General features: G+C 35.4%; 1 protein-coding gene across 2 annotated transcripts in view; it reads left to right on the top strand.

Annotated features, from left to right (window-relative positions):
- LOC116428740 (protein O-mannosyl-transferase TMTC1) overlaps positions 1-24617 on the top strand; it is a 467272-nt gene that overhangs the window by 184750 nt on the left and 257905 nt on the right. For both annotated transcript variants that reach the window (XM_031980776.2, XM_031980774.2), the window contains exon 2: positions 19956-20133. In XM_031980776.2, the coding sequence (XP_031836636.1) occupies positions 19956-20133 (178 nt within the window). The remainder of the gene's footprint in view (positions 1-19955; positions 20134-24617) is intronic.

Raw genomic sequence — 24617 nt, 5'->3', positions numbered from 1 at the left:
CGAAAGGAAAATGAAGAAAATTAATAAAAATAATAAGAATAAAACTAAAAATTATAATTCTTTAACAATATCAATCAATCTTCTTTTGACATTAAATGCCGTTTTTAAGAATTGTAGTTAACAATAGAACAGTTTTCAACGTTACGAATAGGGAGTAGACTAGAATATTATAATGCTTCGCTACGTTCACGATTTGTTTTTGCTAGCCGATTAATGTTGACACAATTAAAATTTCTCCACTCGCTCGACAGATTTCGTCAGATTCATTCGTCGGAAGTACATACCATTGTTCATATAATGAAATTCACGAGTACTTTCCCTCCGCCATTTATTTCGTAGCCGCCCCTTCGTTCCATTATTACCCTCGTTGAGGGTTTTTATACCCCGGTTCTTGCCGACATTAGCTCACGATTCTAGGTTTCTTCCTGGTTGCCTACGCCCTCCGTTTGGCAGGCCTGTATTTTTCATATTTAATTGACCTGGAGAAGGACTTTTAAACAATGGCCGGCTGTTCCTTCACAATTTTCACGACCCAACGAATGATTAAACGGATTCGTTGCTGTGGAAACGTGCCTCGTGCTTAATTCCTTGCCTTACAATAACGTGTGCGATTCGTGGTGTAGATTTTAAACAGAATTTAACAAATATAAATATTACTTGTGAATTCTTGTGAATTCAAATGAAATATTATTTTTCCGCTTTCAATTATTATAGTTTAGAGCAGAAGTGGACATAGAGTACGCATAGAATTTTTGTTTTTTTTCAATAAGTTATTAATGACAAAGCTGTTTTATTAATCACTGTTGACAAATAAATCATAGAACACGGGATTAATACATCGACCGCCCAATCAGCATCCATGAAAATCATATAATTTTTCTTCAGTTGATAGATTCTCCTAAAATTTTATTTACCAAGTGTTCGAAACAAGTTCATATTTCAAGTTATGTTTGCATATATTATGTAAAATAATATATAGATATTAAAAAAGCATAAATTATTTTGAAGAAAATTTATTTTTTAAATATTACTCGTAATTTACGAAAACAAGAGAATTTTCACTTCTGTTACATCTCCTGATCATAAAATAATATATAAAATAACACATCTGTTCAGAGAAAACTGTGTCGCCGTAGCGGCGGCAAATTTGAAATGCGATTCCAATGACATGATCGTCGACAAGTTAATTTCTTCTTCAACATTTACGATTTTCTTTACAAAACATATTCGTTTGATATCCACTTGCTTACGTATTATGCAAGTATATATGTGCTCGGATACGAGTATCGAAACGCTATTAAAGTTGGTTCATACGTGCGTGGAGGACGGTCGAAGTCGTTGAATGTCAGTGATATATATCATCGTACACTTTCTCGGTGATACGTGACTGGAAGCAAGGGAAGCTGGTCGGTTCCTTAAATCACTGAAGCAGTGGCGGAGAATAGTAACTGGTCGTAGTACCATATTCCGTGCACGATTTACCCGGAATCGGAATGCTTCAAAATCGTGTCCTGCGGCCGAGGACGATTTCTCAATTGAATATGGAAGAATAAGTAAGAATAAGTAACGCCATAAATGAATTACAATTTATCAAGTCTACTCATTAATTTTTATCAATTTTGGCAGCTACAAAATTAAAGTTCAATGAACTTATTATCCACCGTATCATCATCGGAAAGCAGTTACATATTTGGTTTATTTCAGTGGAAGTGGATAATAAATAAAAGAAGGCGGTAATGTTTAAGTATTTATAAAATTTACTTTTCATAATGCGTTAATACAACTGTTTTTATTAATTCTATTGTTATATTAATGAGAAACGTTTATAATAGGTGAAACATTTCACAGGCAAAATTGAAAAATATATCTATATTAACTAAAGTCTGTTAATATATGTATCATACATTGTCCTTAATTTGATATACACAAACAAATTAACAGATTGCGTAAGGTACAACTACAATGAAAGATATACCAAGAAAATACGAGACTCTTACGTAAACAAATTCGTTACGCTTGTCTGACCAAGCACCGTTGTATTCTACTCAACTGACCATGCAGAAATCTCATTTTGCCTTATTCTTATCTTATTTCTATCATGTTTAAAATACATATACTGTTGCATTGACTTCTTTATACCTGAATGGGGAGTAACAATTATTAATTCTCAAACTTGTATTATTAGTAATAATTATATTTTAATGTTCATAAAATATTAAAATGGAAAAAACATTCTAAATTGTTATACGAATCTTCTTGAAATAGTTTGAGATTTCAGATCTTCTACATGGTCTGACTGCTCGGGTTAGATGCGAATCTACTTCTCCGTTCACGTAAGACCCTATTCTCTTAGCCTAGCCACGTACCATCTCATTTCCCTTGTCTGTCCACGTACGATTTGATTTTACTTGTCTGACCATTTACGTTTCAATTTCGCTTCTCGAAAGTCTTTTCAGGTCAGTGGAAACGTAAAATGATTAAATTCCTCATAATTGGGTATAACTCTGTGTTCGCTTAAAGGTTTCTGTACAAACTTTGTCAAAGTGCCACGCCGGTAAAAATATAATTAAAATATCATTTACGAAATAACTCGTGTTACAAATTTAATTATGAAATTAAAAATAACAGTGATACATAAAGTAAATTTTGTATCAGCTCGCGCAAATCAAAGTACGTAGTTGCATATTCAAATAAAAGCGACGTATTTATATATAATAATATTAAAGTTATTACAGATTGGACTTCTTTCTGTCAATGAATTTATTTTGAACCCTGTGTACTTATTTATTCAATTGAAGCTAAAACAGTATTTCCGTATTCATTACATTTCATTTGTACATTATTACTTTTTAATCAAGTATTTGTGAACTTTTTCCTACATGACAATCTATTTTTATGTTAAAAGTAGAAGATTACAATAATATTTTCACAGAAATCAGTGCGTCACAGAACATTTTCAAGTATTATCAAAACTAAAATCATTACTCTCCTTAGATTAAATGTCTAATTCAATTAAAATCGTGAAACAAATCGAATATTGTGTAAAAGACAAAACTGTATCAAGTAAAGAAGTGTTCAACGATGATTCACATATCCAAATTTCCGGAAGAAAATCATTATCGAAATTGTACATGAAACAACTACCCACTGATGCTAAATACACTTGGAGATTGAAAGACCGCGTGTCATTAGTTAATTAAATTCTTTGGCCAGCTGTCTATGACATCGAGTCTGTTCAAGACGTCTCATAGAGCGTACCTTATATTTGTTCTGCCCTTTACATAGACGAATCGTCCCACTTTTTCTTAGTAGCCTTTCCTTTTCCCCTGGAGCAACTTCGAGGCGTGAAACTTCATTACCCGAAGTAGCCAACGTCAGGAGGAATCCAGTGACATAACTCGATTCAAAGTTTCAGCCGCTCTTAACACATTACCTACCGTCACTGACCAGTTCATTGAAAATTAATAATCAATATCCAAGGATTTTCTAAGCAGATTTTAACCCCTTTCCTTATAACACCATGTTAGACTCGTAGTAAAACTTTCAAACGGAATCTATTAAACATAAATGTTGCTCGATTCTTTTGAGTCAAATTAAATATTATTTTTCTGTTATCAATTATTACACTTTAGAACAAACGTACACATAAAACGTACCTAAAATTCTATCTTTTCGATAAAGTATTAATAACAAAGTAGTTGTATCGATCATAGTTGAAAACGAAATCATGGGACAAAGAGTTTATAGCAATAACAATCACAATTTTAGATCACCAAATCATCTTCAGTAGTATACTCTAAAAATTTTTTATAACTATCGTTTCTGGAAAATTATTAAACTCCTTTTCGACCCTGATAACTCTAGAAAAAAAGGATTGACAAACAATTTGGTAGAATCATCTTAAAGATCTCCTTGAATCATGTTATTAGCTAACAAAATTTCCGATCGAACCGCTTTCCAAGAGTTAAGCATATAAATCTACAGACGGGAAATGCGCTGCGGCGAAAGCGATGATCACCCGCAGTCAAAAGAATCTGTCCATCGGTCGAAGTATAATATATTGTGAGGTTTAGCTTCCAAAGGTATGGATGAACGACTGATTGGGCACGTAACTGGTGTAGTATTGCGACGGTATACTTGATATTTTTGAAGCCAGCATTCAGACGTTTCAGTATGATTGCAGACAGAATGATCTTGAGAAAAGAAGTGTGAAAACAGGATGTTTTAACTAAGCGACTGGACCGTGAGACTAAAGTGATTAGTAAAGCGTATTCGTGACTGCAAGAGTATGAGCTATGGATGCAAGGAGCAAGGTGCAAGTGAGAAAGGATGCACGTGAAGAGAAGGATATAACGATTGAGGATGAATGAACAGTGTGTATAAAAGTTAGGCAGCAGTGCAATCTAAGAGACAAGACAGTCTGGAGGACAGGCTGCGAGAGTGTAAAGCAAACGAGTCTTAAACGTGAATCTTCAGCGAGCATCAGCGGATGCACACACATGTTCATCTGGTTAATATTTTTATCTTGTTAATAAACTTTTTTGTTAAATGTTAAACGTACTGCTACATTATCACAATCATACATATAAACCTTCATATTTAGAATTGAAAGTCGCGAAGAATTAATTTAATAATTTAAACATTAAAAAGTCAGTTAGGTAAAGTTAGTCTAAAGGTAGTCTGGTGGTAGTCTGAAGAAAGTGTTACACGAGAGTCTATTGTGAGCGATCTACTAAATTATATATTTATTGTTAATCATTTGACATAACCCTTTGCCCTATGATTTATTTCTTAGGTGCACTTGATGAAATAACTTTATCATTCATAATTTGGTAGGAAAAGAAAAAAACTTTATATTTATAGTGTGTCTACGTTCATTATAACTGTTAACACATTGCGCATGGCTCACAAAATATCTCGTATATAAAAAATCGAGCTTTCTGGCCGGGTAACGAGATATCTCGTTTGTTTCTTTATATGCACGAATCGATGATCTAATTTTATTTATATAATAAATAAAAATTAAAATGTAAGAAGTCCTGTATAATAAATAGATGAATAAGAAATATATATGTAGTAATATTTTAATGGTAACGCATTGAGGGAACAGAGTACTGTATACAATGTGTTAAAAATTGAAAGCAGACAAGTAATATTTAATTTACGTAAAAAATACATAAATGACATTTAGATTTATCGAATTCAATTGAAAATTTTTATCGCGAGTCTGACACGTTATTATAAGGCAGGGTGTTAACTCTTTGCGGACGGAGTTTCTATAAAATATACGAAACCTTCAGTTGATGAAGCTGAATTATCTATCAATAAAAAAAGGAAACTACGTACTGATCTGTTACTGTTCGAGGAATCAAATTATTCTTCCGCGACTTAGTCTTCCAAATATGAAATTTTCATCTCGCCGAAATGTAGACATTCGTCCGCAAAGGGTTAATAAACTCTTTATTAATATTGAAGTACCATTGCGTTGTCCCAATCCTACATAAATATTCGTGATGACACATCGCCGAAGTAACAGGTCGTGGTAGCAGAGCGAGTCGTGCTAATAAGTCCGGACGCAGCCTCAGCGCGGCCACGCGTTGCCGCCGGAACACGGTAGCGTCTGGTCATTTATGACGGAAGAGTACGAATAAGTATCGATCGGACGCGGCGGTCGAGCCGGTAGTTGCCGGCGAGCATGGTCAAACAGTAGTAATGGAACCGGCAGCGGTTAGCCAGTAGTAAGAGGGCAGTTGCGGTCGGACAGTTAGTATCAGGCCTCGCTGCGGTCAGTCGCGAATAACAATTTTAGTACATCGTTCATTGTATTCTTGCCCCGAAAACGCTCGCGGTCACGACCCGTTGGAGACTGAAACGCTGTCGGGAAATTGGCGGGCGTGCAAGAAAAAACGAGGACGCGCCGGGGACAGTTCGGCGTTAACGGAATTTATGGGCTGTCCTCCGCGAGGAAGACGAACAGCCGAGGGGAATTATAATGAAGGGGAGAGATGTTTACGGCGCGGAAGCTCGATTCTATAGAAGCACGTACCTTAAAACAGGAACTACCGACCGCATGAATGGACTTTTGAACATTTCGTTATAAAACCTGATCATGATCGATTTTAATCTCACTGAATAAGATGGAAGTTGGAAGTTTATTCCCATTATTTCTTCTATTTCTCCTTTCATCGCTGTATGTAAGCTTTTGAATGTGATGCGGAGCAATTTAAATAAAATAGATGATGAGAGACGTTTTTTCGAAATTATACGAGAGATTGATTTTATCTTTAATTAAATAAGACAGAATATTAATAATTTAGTAGATATGTCACAAAATATTTTTGAGTGACTGATAAAAGGATCAAAATATTTCCCTTGGTTTTCCTAAATGGAATGATATACTACTAATTCTCTCTACTTAGACAGATCTTACCGAACGAAATAACATTTATTTGAAGTATTTCCATTTTCCTGCATAATCGGATAGACGGGACTGTACGCCTTTTACGTAACGAGGGTAATGAATAAAGGAATCTATAAGACATAAAAATAATGGTTCCAATGAAACAACAGATAAGTTTATTCGAAAGGAAGGTCTATGCATGAATTTAAAACTTTAAAACTTTATTTTAGGAAATATATACATGTATCAGATATCGCAATTCTCCTTCGGTTGACAATCTATATTCTGTTCATCTGATTGTTAATTGTTATTATTCACCTCCACTTCAGGATTTTCCTCTATTTTTTATTTCGTGCTTGCGAGCAAACTTTGTACTTTACGACTGTTCAGGTTCCACTTCTACAAAACTAAACTAAAGTAGAAGCGTAATCAACTTTTCAGATCACAAAATCATTAATCTCAAACTGGAAAGGAACAATGAGTTCAAGCAGTGACATTCACGATAACGATTCCATTACAGTACTGCTTTCTCTACATTTGGAAGAATTGACGATGCATTGCAGACTTTATTTTTTATTCGGTAATTATATAGATGAACGCGCGGATTTTTATGATTGTTGGAAATATTGTAGAAATCAACATTTTGAACAAGTTTTTCCTATTCAGCTTCGACTGACCTTAGGCTCATCTATGTGGGATTTTGATAAATAAAATCCCGAACGAACTTCGATTTGCACGATTTTTGGTTGGCATAAACAGTTTACTAAAATAACAATAAGAATAACACAAATAGTGCTCTCGAACAATCTATAACCTTTCAGTTGCTACGCTAATGAGTCTCTCGCTAGACTCTTCAAAACTCACTCACCGTCACACTTCTACGTACTTTTATATTCGATTGTTCGGGAAGTTCGTGCCGATTTTTGGTAGGTGGCGTAAGGACAGCTCTGAATATATCAGAATAATTGAAAACAAATGACATGCATACATATCGTAAAAGACGGTACTTCAGGCATATTTGGAAAAGCGGTGGTTATCCTCGATCAATGTTTTAATCTGATCTTCATTTGTGGTGGAGGGCGTTCTTGATCTTTAACAGCGCATATCTTGTTTGCCTCTTGTGTGGCATTTTTGCCTTTCCGGTAAAAGAAAAGCATTAAATGCCTAAAATGCACTTTGTTTTCTTTCACATTCAAAAGCGTATAAAACTGACAAAAATTTTTTTCCAAATATGCCTGAGGTACTGTCTTTTACGATATATATGTATGCCATTTGTTTTCAATCATTTTGATATATTCAGACCTGTCTTCACGCCACCTACCAAAAATCGGCACGAACTTCCCGAACAACCCAATATTTCACCCGCAGTCATTCTTTCCTGCTTTTCACGCTCATCCCTCCCACTTGCACTGTGACTTTTTGATCCGTAGCCAAAACTTACGCAGTCACGTCCTCAGCATTGTTCACGAAATGTGCCCCGGGACGACATAGTTTGAATGAGTTTCTCGGCATGAAATTTGTTTATTGTTTTGATTGGTTATATGTAACTGTATTGATGAATAGCAAATTAATGTCGAAAATGAGATGGGATAAAATGAAAGCTGACCAATGCGACCCGCATTCCTTTCAGGACTCTCCTCGTGGACAACGCGGAGTATACGCGCTTCGCTAATTGCCTCATTCTCATAGTCCAGTCGCTGGGTCCCAAACGCAGTCAGCTTATTCCTCAAACATACCGGCGCCACCCAGTCGCACGACGACGCAAACCACACGCGCAAACAATCGAGTATTCATACCCTACAGCTATATAATCATCTTATATTCTTGTATTTCGTGGAAACGCCGAGTAACAAGAATTCGAGCCTCGTTACACTCAATTATCCCTGTACACTTTTCCATTTTGAAACACTTTTATAGTTGAAATAGCGTGACGTGGCTTGTTTGTACGGTGCATACGCGGAACGTTTTCAAATGTAACGACAATATTTTCCGGACAGCTGTATCGGTGAGCAGCAAGACGTCAACGGAGGTCGAACTTCCGGCCCTCTAGCCGTTTCATTGAGTTGCGAACCGCTTTCTAGACAATTTAATATTTCACGGAAAACCATTTGGGTCAAGTGAGTTGGAGCCTACGCGGAAAGTATGTTGGCGGCGTTTGTCAACAAGTAACGGCTACGAGGCACGAACCACGGAAGTCGGGTTGGCCTAACTTGCCACGCGTTTAAGAGGATGTCAGGTCGAAACAAAGCCGATTAAGCGCTTAGGACCGAATCGGTTGAATGCGTAATTACTCCGTGAACACCGTTCAAGTAGATTCACCCCCACTAACGGGATAACGACCGCTAGTCTGATCACTGTGTCTCTCTTTCACTCTTGTATTTTCCCTTTCACCGATGCCAGAATGGTACCAATTGTCAGATTAAAAAGGACACCTTGACCAATTACATTTTCATCGATTACGATACTATTTTCTATGTACCTTCTGATTCTAAAACAAATGTAACCGAATTTAAGTAGAAAAAAGTAATAATTTTTGAAATATTATTGTTAAATATGTTTCATCTTTCACACCATCTGGCAACACTGATTGTTCAGTAGCAATTATCATTTAAAATAAAATAAGTTTTATCTCCTTAATTTATCAATTATAATGGCTATTATGTTTAGATGATTCGAGATTTACTAATATAATATTGTAGGTATGGGTATATTGACGAATGCGTGTGCGTGTGTGCGTAGTATGAGTAAATGTTGATTTAAATATTCTAGATTATTGATTTCTATATGTACATCAAATGAATGTAGAATACTCCAAACCTATTTACTTGATGTTAATGCATGGTGACGAAAAAATGTTCTAGAAAGCGTGCTAGTGAGATGGATGTCTCTAAGCTTATATAGGTATTGCGCGTGTGTATTGATTTTGAGTTATTTTGTTATAGTGGGTTATACGAAATAATTGATTAAAATTTGTGAGACTAAAATGTTGTTTACATCAATAAAATTCTCTTTCTCCTACAGTATGTATATATGTAGGTATGCAATTCTGCTTTTATTCGTTCCATTGTAGATTAATTTAATAACAGAGATCAGTGTGCGGTTTAGTAGTGTATGTAGTATATAGGACGTCCATTAATACTTCTACTTTTTGCCTGTAATTTTGGAATTTTCTCCTATTAAATATACGGTTTAACGTGTCTCAACATATACAGTTTACTGTGTCTCAACATATTAACTTGTAGTGGTGTTAAAGTCCAACGTCCATAAAAAAAATTATTAAAAATATGATTGGCTATAAACAGTGTATATTATATAAATAATTAAAATTGTCCATATCTGACAATAATTTGTACATGTGACATGTAACATTTAGTTAGTATACATTTTTGCTTTGAGCGATTCGAACGAATTTATAATTAGTATTTCAATTTACTTGACTGATTAACCGGGCAATACAGGGATTAATATTGATATTAAATTACCGAGAGAAAACATAATTTTCAATCAAATTTAAAAACCGGTCATTTGACCCGTCGCAATAAATTCAGTGTGATCCATTTTCAAACTAACTCCGTTGAGATCACATGATTCGCTGATAGTTACGAACGAACTCTGATTATTGCACGATTTCCTATCTACTACACAGTTCGTAAAACCACCTCACTAATATGGTGACAAACACTTTGTATGAATAACGAAACTCATACTGATTCTCAGAAAGTCTACATACTTTTTTTATTACTTTTTTCTGATGAAAATTTATGCCAGAGCGTATCTGATTTTTATCTAGACTCTAGAGGAAGCAGAATTCTTACTCCACGGACTATTTTTCCCTTATGAAGGAACGTTCTCTTTGATCAATTAGAGCCTCTTTGGACGGTTCCTGAAAAACTGTTCCCACCTAAAAATGTACAAGGACTCATACTGATTAACTAAAACATCTCCATTGTGATGCACTTTCAGGAACCGTATTAAACTCACTCCCATGACGTCTGACCAACAGATCGGTTTAACCCATTCGTCCCGAATGGTACACATAGGTACTTTTATTTACACAAAAAGAGACTTTTTTACTATATTAATATATTTTTTTTTTAATTATAATGTTTTTGGTAACTATGGTTAATTCGCAGCATCACATTTATTTCTGAATAATAATACACATGGCTGCATTTAACGACAAATAGTGGAATTAGTATTACTACGAGTGTTTTAGAGTGTAGTGTTTGTAGATATTGTAATTTAGCATAATTTTATTGAACAAAATAAGTTTTTCTGACTTTTTGAGTACAATTTTTGCGTGTTTTATAAGGCTTTTATGCAAAAACATAAATTGAAGAGCGTAGACTTGCATGAAACAATATTTCTTTGCGATGTTATTCATCGTGGATTTGCCGCGCAGCGTGCGTTTATAACCTAAAAACAATCATGTGCAATTCATGATCGACCCTAAACGTATTTCGTACCTTATATGAAACTTTAATTCGCAACAGTATGAAATAAGAATAGAACTACAAAACGTTTACTTTAATTTTACACAAAATTCTGTGCAACTAACTAAACCTGGTCCTTCCACATCGAATCTGCCTATCAATGCAAATAATCCGAGTGTGTCATCCATTAGGACTACTATAGAAAATCTGTCTTCATTTTGTAAAATTCCGGCAAAAAAATCGATAATAACAACCAAAATCCAAATACTTACTGAGACTCCAAATAAAGTAAAATTAAAAAATAAAATTAACGAAGTGCGCAATAAAATACAGAAGAGAAAAGTTGATTTTGAACAAATTGGTGAGAAGAAAAAAACAGGGGTAGAAAATTGGTACTGCAAAGCATGTAGCAAAGATGAGCAAAATGCATCATATATATATATAACAGGTACAAATAAAGAGACATGTTCCTTCACCTCTGACGATTGCAAGGAGAGTACGATTAAAATATAGATCAAAGACATAACGTCCTAAATCATACTTTATTAACTTCTTTCAAAATATTTTATTTTGTTATAATAAAATAGGTTTTCTACGTGTTTAATTAATTTAAATGTTTCTTCTATGAATAAAGATTTAACTACTGAAATTTCATATTTTCCATACATTTTTCAGTGCTCTTCAACAGTTTCTTGAAAACTGGTATAAATCAAGCAAGTTTACCGTAATATTCTAATTCATTTCCCTTTATTGTCTGCTAATCTCATTTCATGGCCATTTTTTACGTGATTTTCACCTGTGGTCTCCTTCGAGTACTTTAGGATTCCCGGGGGACCCCATATGGCCCTGGTTGAGAATTGCAGCTCTACACAGCTGTGATAAGTTCGTCGATCAATCCCCTCGCCAAAGAAAAATGAAATTGAACGGCTGATTGGCCAATGCCTCGACCAACGCGTTGCACCTCGTGCTTATCTGACCTTTCTCATCGGTGACTCCGGGCCCGTGAAATCGATAATTAATGGCAGATTATTTGCGTAAATGCGTCGCATCGCGTAATGCCCTGCTTTTGTTTCCTGCCCGTTCGCACGCGCGCGACGCGATTACCCGTGTCGTTTCGATTTCGAATTCCCCCTCGTTCCACGATGTGATTGATCACGTAATATAGAACGGACATCGGATAACCGGACGTAACACAGAAGGTATCTAACGAAGACAGAAGGTTCTGCCACCAGCGTCCGCACCGTCGTATTATATTTATATTGGACCGTAACATTTTCTCGGTTATTACCGATTGTTACGACATGGATTATCGTAAAAAGAACGATGCTTTTAGGGTATTTCTCTTGAGATAACATGTTTTCGGGTTTCATAATTAGCTAATTGATGTCGACCATCATATTTTCGAAATTCAAGTTGAATATTAAACTAAAAATAAAAATGAAATCGGTATCATTCGATTCCTCTTATAAAAGCTTCTTATTTCTGTAGTAAGAGTAATCATACTCTTACATTTAAATGAATTAACGAGGTTCCATTCAGTCATTATTAATCCGATGTACTCGTATATATGACGAGCGTAGCCGCTAAGTGATTGATACTTCAATGTTTTAATTAGATCTCTTTAAAATATGAGAACAAATTTTCAGTATTGAAATGTATTATTAATAATGCTATAGACGAAAAGATTAGAATATTAAGAACACTTAAATTTCACGCTATTTACAACTCGCCAAGTTCAAATTACATTTCAAGTTGAATTTGACTATATATACAGTGACTCGCGAAAGTATTTGAACACTTACCATGAAATATTTTATTAACTCTAATAAGTATATTATACAACTCTTACCGAAATATTATAAACATTGTAAGGGGGTATCACTCTCTAGACTATATAAGTAAAGTTTCAAGAAAATCAAAAAATATATACAACAGTTATGAATTATTTCTTATAAACATAAAGATTGCTGAAGCCACAAAAGTATTTGAACAGGTAACTTTTCAATCTTTAATATTTAGCAGGTCCACCTTTGGCACTAATAACATATTGTAAACGATTATGCATACTTTATACATCGCATACATTCTATACATTCTTTTCAATAGATCTCGTGTGCTGTTATTAAAAGTTATTTCACATTCATTATAAAAATATATTACTTCTGGTCAACTTTTTGCATTCGTTACTTTTCTCAAGTTACATACAATAAGATTAGAGTTTCTAAGTAAACTTTATTAACTTCAGTAACAGCTATTCAAGTATCAAAATTATTGTTCGTAGACTTTCTTCTTCTCTTTGCATCTCTCAGTTGGTTTACTAAGAATTCTACAAATGTGTAAGATTTAACACCGTGGTAGGCTTTAATATCAACAGGAGTTTACTTAATTAAATAATTCACAAATGAAACAAATAGAACAAGTATCTAATGTACGTTCGTCGAAGACTCCGTTATCCTACGTTATCTTATTCTCACTCATGCTCTCTTCGCTGATCCTGACATTCTGCTCTGCCGCTGAACTTCCACGCATTTTTAAAGTTCACCCACAATCGCTTTTTCTTTCACAGGCATCCCTTCTCACTTGTAGCCTGCCCCTTGCATCCATACCTTGCATTCACTCGATCACGTACACACTTTCCGAATCACATCATTCTCACGGTCCAGTCGCTTGGTTCCAAACATTCTTTCCTTGCACATTTTCATCCACTCAAGGTCACCCTGCCTTCTGTCACGCTTCCTCCAAGCATACCGGCATCGCCCTGTCGCAACATGGCAACAGCCATACGCTCAACCAGTCCATTCATACCTTTGAATTAAACCTTAACGTTGCGTCTCGACCGATTGATAGAACCTTGAATAGCAGGTGGTCGCTACTTACGTCGCGTCATATTTTTTATCTCTACAAATAAATTGTTTCCAATTACTACACACATATTTACTTATATTCTTTACATTACCAAAGCGACAATACATCCTCGAGCACAATTAAGCACTTCAATTAAGCAAGCCACTCAAATTGTACCGTTATTCATTTGAATGACACTTCGGGTATTATTTTTTAAACTAATTATTTGTTCCACTTAGAAACAGGACTTACTCTACCATATGAGCGTTCCGCGTACAATTAATGCCTGATTATTCATTTTAACTTAATTTTGTCCCAAGCTGAAATAAAAAAAAAGACTTAGTAAACTTGTTCACAGATATAAGACAATTTCACTTTTGTACAATAGGAACAGCTCCATTTATAAGATAGAAGGGAGATTCACATAAACAATCAGCTGAGGCTGAAGGAAACATAGAATCTGGACTGATGCGGCTCGTGCAACTATGAGACCGGCGCCTCCTGCGTCACGGGTAGGAAACCCCTTAAGTGCAAACAGGAAGATCCTAAATATGCAGCCCTCATACCCTTTGCGCCGTGAGTTTCAGTGTACCCTTGCGCCTTGCGAAACGAGATTGCGTCTCGGAAATGTTTCGAAACGCCGGTCGGTCTCCGTTTGCTAACTGCATACCACGGCTGGGAGAAACGAGAACATCCATTTGTAAATACATTGTTAGCCATCGTTGCATCCTCAGGAATGAAGCCGCTTGGAAACGGATTTACTTGGGGAATGATACTTTACGATCAAAGCAAACCGTCTTATGTTGCTTCAAAGACATATATTCCTTTATTGCTTTAATAACAGAGGGAACTATAATTCGATAGACGTGTCACTTTAAGTTAATGAAACTGTAGTTGAACGTATTTTTCAGAACGGAATTAGAGATGGAAGCAATAATTTTAAAGAGTTTTTAACTAAAGCAATTTAGAATCTGTTCAAAGTTGCACTATCCTGGAAATTAATATAGGTACTTGAATGAAATGCAAGATAATTATTATAATTATTATATATGTACGGTTTGTTATATAATTTACTATATAATATAATATAATGTAATATAATATAATTTATTACATAATATCATATGTTGGAAGGTTTAATATTATTTAAATAATCATTAGTCTATTTAAATTTACATTTAATCAATTATGTTTACCTTATGAACTATCATTCTGATCGACTAACTGAAGCTTTGAATAAAGTTTTCTTCATCAGTGCCTTAAAAATCATGCATGAACCTTGTACATGGAAAAGCTTTCCAGAATTCCAGTACCGCGTTTGTTAACATTATAATAATATATCAGTACGTACTGCAGCAATCCCAATGTCAACATTCCTCGGATTACGTTATAACTGCTTCCACATTCACTGCATTTTCCGGATCCACCCCTTAGCGACCTCTTCCAGTTTTCAAATATGGAAGAGGACATTGCTAACACGAATAACTTTAAACGAAATAGAAGCTCTCGAAAATTGACGATTGGTTTAAAGCTGGATCCATTTCATCGTTAAATTGTTTTTAAAAATAGAGTTATAGATTTTGAAAATTCTGAAATTAAACATATCGGGTAAAATGATGACTGACCTATCAAAAGACAAAATCAAACTTTCTCAAAGAAATTACAAATGTAAGAATTATTTTTCGAATTATTATCGTACGTTTTCTATAAAAATCAAGAATATTCACAACCCGCCGAAATACGTTAATGCGTTCTGTTAAATATTGATCAACTGTTGGTAACGAGAAATTTTGAAATCTGCTTCTGTTTAACATTAAAGAAAATTCCAGAAGAAATATGTAGTATATAAAGACTAACTTTATAACGTAAGCAAGCTTCAGTCTGATACTGTCTGATACCGTCCGCTGACGGTTGTAATTATCCGTTCGTGCCACTGAACGTATAACTTTAATTTAATAAATCGGCTAATAACATCTTATCATTCGTCTCCGCACACAAAAATTGACAGTTACTCAATTACTTTGATTTCAAAGTAAATACTGTTTTTCTATTATTAATTGCTATATTCTGAAGTAAAGATGAATCGATAATTTTTGTTTTTGGTAAATTATTAATGACAAAGTATTCCTAGCGAGTAAAGTTATGGAAGAAATCTTAGAACAAGAGATTAATTCAAATTTTACCCAAGCCTCGTGTGACCTTTCCCAAATAGATGATAAACCTCTCAATAAAATCTGCGTGCAAACTTGCAACTGACACGACCGAGTTCCTCGGTTGATCCAGGGCCAAGGAGAAGACAGGATACGCCTCCGTTCGACCAGGATCTCTGACACCTGGAACACGGCCAATCTCAGGCCCGCCAGGGGCGTCGAACTTATGTCGTCGGCAGACTTTCAAAATTATTGCCCGGTCTCGCGTCAGCAGCTATGGTGTTTGTGTTCCTCCTGATGGTGACTCACCGCCTCACCTATTTTTCTTCGCAGCCTTCGATCTTTCGTGCCGCCCGCTATCCCTCTATCCCATCATCCTGCTAGCAACGCGTGTTCTCATCCGCCTCGCGATCCACCGTAACCGGAATCGATGCGCAGACACTATCAATGAGCCTGTCTTGTCGAGAACAAGCTACCAGCTGATTGATAGCCAGGAAACAGACGAAGGAGACTGCTTCGAATCTAGCGAGGCATTTTCATTAACACGTTCGCGGCCACGCGTCACAGATGTGTGACACAGCGATTCGTTTGAACTCTTTCGCTACAATGGACGAGAATCTCGGTTCTACGATATCGAAGAAACGATGCTATGGACGATGTATCTCATCACCATGATATTGTCGTACAACGCTATGGACGAGATATCTTGTGCATCTTTATTATTGCTATAAAGTGTTTTATATAAAAATCTGACACGAGTAATCGATTTTTAAGATATGTCATCGTTGGTGGAAGGCACTTAACACGTTAACTCCCATGAAAGACATCAGTATTTTATGTATCGTTTATTCTTTCTGCAGCAAAGATTAAAAGGAAGAATTATTAATTATTTGGTTCCATAATTGTTACGTTACACTATTCTCTAGTTATTTACATTACTGAACATTTGTATTTGACATTAGTTGTCTTATAAGTTATAATTATTTTCTTGTAATTTGGATGCCTCGGTCATCGGTGACCCCCGTGGCAGTCAACGTGTTAAAGATGGTAAATATAATTGTATGGAATGCTTAAAAGCATGGTGAAATGCATAATGCGACGGAACAATTTTTACAAAAATGTCTAGTTTCCTTTCGTTGGCCATTGTTGTTGCAAACTATACATTCTATTGTCGGATGAGATTCTGTGAGTTGTATTTTTGTATATTAGATCTTCTACATCGATTACAATTATCACTCTTGCAATACTCGAATGATATTAGTGCTCTAATATAGAAACACTGTTGATAGGCGAGCTATTTGACGCAGTGGAAATATTTTGCGATTCTCCTATAGTGTTAACAGTTCTTATCATCCAGGTTCTAATTGTGAAAAAATAAAACCCTAATGCTGTAAAATATGGAGTATTTTATATTTATCGTCTCAAGCATCTTCCACCAACGATGACATGTCTTAAAAATCGATTACTTGTGTCAGATTTTCAAATAAAACCTTTCATATCAATAATAAATAGTCGTTTATGTGACGCTGTTGATTACCGTTGAATTCTTTGCGGATGAGCATTTTTTGAATTTCTAGAAACTCTATCCATAAGAAAACTGAAAACCCATGGAGCACTTAAATACTAGAAAAGAAGAAAATTGAGTATTAATCTATGCGATGTCCTAATCCTAATCCCAAATTTAGAAATGCGAACTTGTAAAAGCTCGAAATCGCGATTATGGCGGTATACGACCACGAAAGGTTCATACATATTTGGTATATAGTCTACCTTATTCTCGCTTTGGTTATATCAAAATGTCACACATATATGACATTCATGTGAAATACTTTGTTTGGTTTATTCACTATGTTTTAAACGTGTAAAAATGATATAAATAAGAAATTACGCGAAACAATTGCAACAAATGCATTGTTCACGGTGAGGGTATTTCAAATTTGCCCGTGGTCGCGAACGTGTTTAGGACATGTGGCGTTCGTACAGTTGGGCTTAGAGAAAAAATGTTTCGCGCCCCGAGAGGATAAAGCGAGTTGATGTATGGCACGGCAGCCTGCAAGCCGATTATCCTGCTCGACTTAAGCGGATTCGCGTGATCACTTCGCCACCGTTCCCGCTTTGAATCCGTCGTATTTATAAACGAAAAGACGCTACTTCCTTTTTCTTTTATTATCCTTCCGATTATAGTATTGTTGGTGGAAGAAGCAAGAGATCTGACAAGCTTGTGAGAAATGCTTGAAAAATACTGCAATCACGCCGATATAAAGTTAACGCTTTTCACTTTGTTCCCCGTAAATCTTCTCTAGCAGTAGTAAACATAGTGCAACTGTTACCGTGACTGTAGAATGCTCGTGTAGAATGAGATTATATCTTTCCCAGACTTCGTCAACTTGTCTTCGCAAAGGATAAAGACTTCAAAGAGAATATTTGATTTAATTATTGTAATAAAAAAGTGAATCTCCATGTTTTCATTCCAATATATTTAAAATGGCCATCCTTTTACCGTTAAAGTAAAAGCAATGCAGCCTATCAGACAAACAGCTCTGCAGATATAAATTAAACCGTTCATTCCGTTTTGATCAAAGTAATCTAAAGTCAAATATTTGTATAAATTGTGTTTTTTTTTTAATGTGGAGCGGACAAAGTAATGAATTCAGCCGCTTTCTCTCCCAACACAGGAAATGCATCGTATTACAATTTCATCGGAATCCCAAGGACCATTTTTAGAAAGTGGATTTCGTGCATTGTGGAAAGGCGTGCAGGCGTTGGCTAGTATGGCGCAGTGTTTTCTCACAAATTCCCACAACAGTGTATGCGAGGAGTTTGAAGCCAAAGCTGCACCTGAAGGTAGAATGAACTTTAATGGGTCACGCGTAGTCGTAATTATCTAATTACGATCATGGCTCGCTGATTTCACTTACACCCCTATCAGGAGGACTGCATGGTTTCAATTAGCGAGTAATTAGATCAAACGAAATTAACCGTTTACTGGGATACTTTGCCCCGAGAGCCGATCGGAAGGAAAGAATCGGTTTCGTCCAGGCATTTTGCTGGAAAATTGGATTCACCGTCGTGTAATGGCATTGTACAACGACGTTAGGAATAATAGACGCGATGATTGCAATTAATTTATGGACAGTGCAATGGGAATTTGCAAGAACGTGTTTCTTCGATCGAATACACAAGTGCACCATTTTATGAATAGTAATGATACTTGATGCCATTGATCATTTTATTTCTCACATATTAAGGTATATGTGTGTATTCGAATTTCTCGAATTCCCTCGAAAAGGAAACATTTATCTTCCTGGGATATATTTTTGTATAACCTCCATACACTTCTGTTTAATTATGAAGAGAACATTTCCGATAATTTGAATATTATAGACGTTTAATTAAACGATGTCAATTTCTACATATTTTTCGTTGTCAACACAAACTTCGTTTTTTTTCAATATCTTTTCTTTTTTTACGCGTTTATCCAAAACAACGTATACACGCACGCTACACCCATACATATGCACGCACATCCATGAAGTTTACATCAATATTAACCTACACGTCTACAATATTTAGATTATTTTATCAGTATATATCAAGAATTAATGAAAAAATCCTATAAAATTCATTGTAAATATTCTTTCAACACGTTTGTCATTTTTCCCCACTGTAGTTAACATCATACTGAATTCGTCGAGCTACATCATAATCTCGAAACAAGTTCGATTAAAAAAATAAACTAAAAATTCGAACAGAAAACAGTACAAAAATGATAAAATAACAACAATAGAACAATTTATTTCATGCGAAAATTAAATTGTTTTTTATAAACTTCTCACTACAAAATGTTATCCGAAAATGACAAATATTTTTGAACCATTATTAGCGTATAATTTGGTTCCTACTATCTTTTTTTATATTTGAGTTTATTTTAAGATGGTCACATTAACACTAAAGTAATTAGTGACCACCAACATTTGGATACATTACTTAATACTTAATACATAATCACTTACTGTCATACCATGTTGTGAATATTTGCACTACAGAAGAATATATACCATCTGAAATACATAAGTTTTTGTATCAATCAGCCCCGTAAATTTAACTTTTGTTTTTTTCTTCTTGCAGGTTGAACTACCTGATGTCAGGATTAACACCAAGCTGGTATCACGCGACGAATATTGCCTTGCACGCCATTGCATGCGTTTTGGTCACAAGAGTGAGCTTAGTTGTGGCAGCGCTGCGTCCTGGATTCGCAGCCCTGACAGGACTGCTGTTTGCCGCTCATCCTGTGCACACTGAAGCGGTGAGTAACGAGGAATTTTGATACGGTAGTGACAGGATGCAGCAGACGCACGGGGTTGTCAGGCAAACACCAGTCAATTCCCAGAATAGGGTTTGTGCTATACTCAAATGTTTGAGCACACTAACTAAAAGACGGATTGATCGATTGAATCAATTAAAATCAAAACACGTAACGTAAAACATCATTAGGATAACACAACCAGTAATTTATAGTTACATTTCATTAAATAATTATAAATTATTCCTGTTTTTTCTTGAACAATCTCTATAATCTACTTCATCGTTGTATTATCCTAACAACAAACTAATAATGCATGGTTCTTCTTACTAAACTTTGACACGTCATATAACTTACGATAATAATTACAGAAACGAAAGATAAACAGGTGGAAAATGGAAAGAAATCACACTGTTCTCCTACCTTGAAAGAATCACTTGGAACATAGCCAAATTATCGCGTCAGTATCTATAATAAATGTTCAATTCCTTCAGCTCGATTTACATTGAGATTATAATTAAAATTGAAAAGATCGAATAGAAATTGTAATACACAGTAAATTTCCACTATATATCTAATTTAATGAAAGGACATTCTGATTATTTCATATGCTGAAAGATCAGTCTCAAAATGGCTTATTACAAGCTACAATCTACACAGAATATTATAAACATTACGCATTATTCCTCGCTAAAAGAATCAATTAACGAGGTATTTAGTATGATCTACGCAGTAACTTCATCTCAATCACAAGTTCCTTAATCGATCCGGATTATACAGCTGGTACCAGTACCAAGTAACTCCAGGATCCAACGCTAGAAATTAATCCTCCCTTTTCAAATTCCCACGGCTGTAAGTTTATCTTAAGCCGATCGGAAGGGTTCTGGTCCCGATCAGTGGCGAAAGCCTCTTGTTCTTCTGGTTATATCGTACGCACAGTGCCCAAGAACAATGAACTTGGACGTCACCGATAATGTTTATCTACTTAACCTGCTTCAGCTAAGCGCGTGATGGTTACGCTGTACTCATCGCCGTCCTCGGTTATCTGCTGTTTCAGAGGGTTTGGGTTTAAAGAGGATTGGGGATAGAGGGTGGCTCGTTCAAGGACAAAGCCTGCCACTGTGTATAACTAACGCGGAAGATTTATGCAACTAAAAAGTTCAGGAGAATAGAACTGTAAAATATGAACGTGTAAACGTTATATAAATTCTATTATATTTTCAAATGATTATGGTTATGTTAGGTAATATAAATATTTCTTTTCGTTTCGTCTCGAACGATCAACGTGGGATAGTACAGCGTACAAATACTAGTATCCAATACTAGATTTTTAGAGTATGCCGAAGCTGGAATGATAACTTTAGAAATATTTAATAATTTCATTTTAAGAATATATAAAATATAACTAAAATAGAATTCATGGCACGGGTTTGTTCTGTTTCCGCTACTTATACAAATACGTTCTATCCCCACCACTTATACAAATATAACTACCATACGCCTGTAACGTTAGCACCATAGACCATCAAGCTAAAAGTGCATAGGGGTTCCAACACTCACGATGCTCAGGCCGCTTCCGTTTTCGACGCATGGTCATTATCATTATCAATAACAAAGCGAGATCGAATGCGACGAAGTGAGACGTAATGATAGAAAACAAAATTCTCTATAGTTCCGTCTCACTCCGTCGCATTAGGTCTTGTTTCCTTCCTTTGTTATTACCGCGCGCCAATAATGACTATGCGTCGAAAACCGAGGCGGCATGAGCATCGTGCGTATAGTCCCCTTGCTTCTATGCACTTTTAGCTTGATGGTCTATGGAGCTAACGTGACAGCTGCATTGTTGATTAGGTTTGGGTTAGCACGTGGTTAGGTCCTCTAAATTTCTATTCGCTTTCCCTTTTGTCACCATTTCCTGTGGCGGAGGATCGGTGAGTCATGGGTATATGACGGGGACAGAATATAAGCCAGTACTGAAATTATTATGCAAACCGGATACTGTTGATTGGTATCTGATTCAAAACTTATCGTTTTGGGATAAACGCTATTGGAAATGGGTGATGAAATAATGAAACAGTATGTACTTTATAGTGTGACTTTATTATAACGGCTTTGAAAAACACGTCCAGCTCTTTCAAGTCCTCGGATGCGAATGACTCGGAACTCCCAAAAGTAAACTGCAGTCTGCTTTTCTTTACAAGACCGTTTATGGCCTTGCCTGGAGAAAAGTCTTTTGACTTCGCGTGACAAAATCCAGACACATCTGGTTGCCTTTCCATCGCCTTTGTTTAGACTAAAAATATATGAACGTTGGGCAGTTTTACTTTTGCTACCTTAGCATTAGTAATAATTCAACAAACGCAAATAAATATGATGTGTGATAAGTGTCTGTCACATAAAAAGGAAACCAATAACGATTCAAGAATATATCTATGAATATAAAGGATTCATTAACTCGTTTCCCTCGGTTAAGACATCGTCTGTCACGAAAATGACATTTTATTATGAATATAAAAGATTAATTAATTTATTTCCGTCAGTTAACACGTTGTCTGTCACGAAAATCTTAAGGGTCTTATATATTGCTTCTTTTTTCGTAGCAAACATAAGTAGAAATAATTATTAATTATTTAACATCGTCTGTCACGAAAATGACATTTTATTATGAATATAAAAGATTAATTCATTCATTTCCGTTAGTTAACACGTTGTCTGTCACGAAAATCTTAAGGGTCTTATATAGTGCTTCTTTTTTCGTAGCAAACATAAGTAGAAATAATTATTAATTATTTGACATTGCAATTCTTACTTCACACTATTATTTCATTATTCACGCTATTAAACATTTTTATTCAACATTAATTACCTTACATTATGTATTGTGATTGTTTTCAAGCAATTTGAAAGCGTAGGTCATCGGCGACCGTGACAGTTATTTAACATATAAATTATTTATCGTGTTTGTCGTGTCAACACAATAAACAACACGGTATTCGTCAGTATAATTTTTTAAAAATATACTTCTACTGTACAATAGAACATTTTTACACTTGTAACATTATAGGTAATATATATATGGTAATTATATATGGTATATATATGGTAATTCTGGATAAAATCTGTGGTTGAGATGACTCCATCTCATTAAAGTTGTCAAATATTTTCAATTTTATTGAGTAGTATACTGAATTTTATACAGAAACCTATTTAACTATTCTTCTTATATAGATACATTTATTTTCATCAATAATATTTATAATGTAATAGTTTTTTTTAATAAAAGTCGGCCCACTCCTTGACTGATCCTAAGCAACACTTATATGAAGTATATGTGTATATAAACTTTTCTGCTTTGCGTTTTTGATACGTGTAGTAGAAAACCATTTTGCTGTCAAAGGATCAAGGAAGTAATCAATAAATTTTTAGTGGCAATATAAATGAAAAACACAAAAGAACATGATTATCAATATTCTTTCAAGAGCAATTGTTTCTATCGGAAACCATTTAGTAGGCAAACGATCGCGAGACACGAGCCGATTAGACTTTTGCAACATTTGACAAAAATTATGGTCAAATAACTTAAACAGCGACGTGGAAATTTGCATCTAACAAAGTTCGCGATAACCCGATTAACCAAGAAAACTCGTGACTAGGTGCAACAAAAAGGAATGTGGCATATAAAGGAATCGAAATAGAAAGTAATGAAAGCTCTCTATTAATTCTAATTATGAAGCCAGCGAGAAATGTTTAGTGAAACGAAATACATTATTTAGTTGAAGCATTGGTTACTCATATTCGATCAAGGAGAATAATGCGAAAAATGTATCTACATTAATGTACATAGAATGAAAACATCTCTCTTATGATGTTATCAACAAGTAAGAATTTTTTAAAAAAACAGCATGGAATCAGATTTCATTCAATTTTCTGTCATAAAGCTCCTTTGTAAAATGTCAAGCTGTCACTACAGAATTATCCTGTCCAATATATTTTCTAAGAAACTATCCGCGACATTATATCGTCGACTTCGTTTATGGGTTTCAAAAGAGAGGCGATTTGCGTAAAAACGCGAACTTTACAGCGAGAATTACCAGCGACACGCAGCAGTGATTTTTTCTGGATTGAGCCGGTCATTGCAAGTCCGCTTCAACTATCGGTCACGCACTGCGTTCTAGTACATCGGGCGCGTGTACGGGGTCGCATGTGTCGCGGGTCGCGTGCTCGTCGACCCCTTGTTGCCCGTGCCATTACCACAATGTCGTGCTCCCGGCTATGTTCATATACGCGAATGAAGAAGTCGAGCATACGCGACGTGATTCGCGATGGCGCGAGCCGCGACATTAAGGCGTAAATCACGCTTCATTGTATAACGAAATGATGGTGCCATTTAGATTTTTGATCACCGAGAATACTCGATAGATTCGACTAAACTTTTAAACCTTTCATTCCATCTATATGGATTTAGGTATGTTTTTGGCATTGTTCTT

This window comes from Nomia melanderi, chromosome 10 (assembly GCF_051020985.1).
Source record: "Nomia melanderi isolate GNS246 chromosome 10, iyNomMela1, whole genome shotgun sequence".
Classification (NCBI taxonomy): Eukaryota; Metazoa; Arthropoda; class Insecta; order Hymenoptera; family Halictidae; genus Nomia; species Nomia melanderi.
Note: the sequence above shows the minus strand (reverse complement) of the source record. Positions and strands in the feature narration are given on the sequence as shown.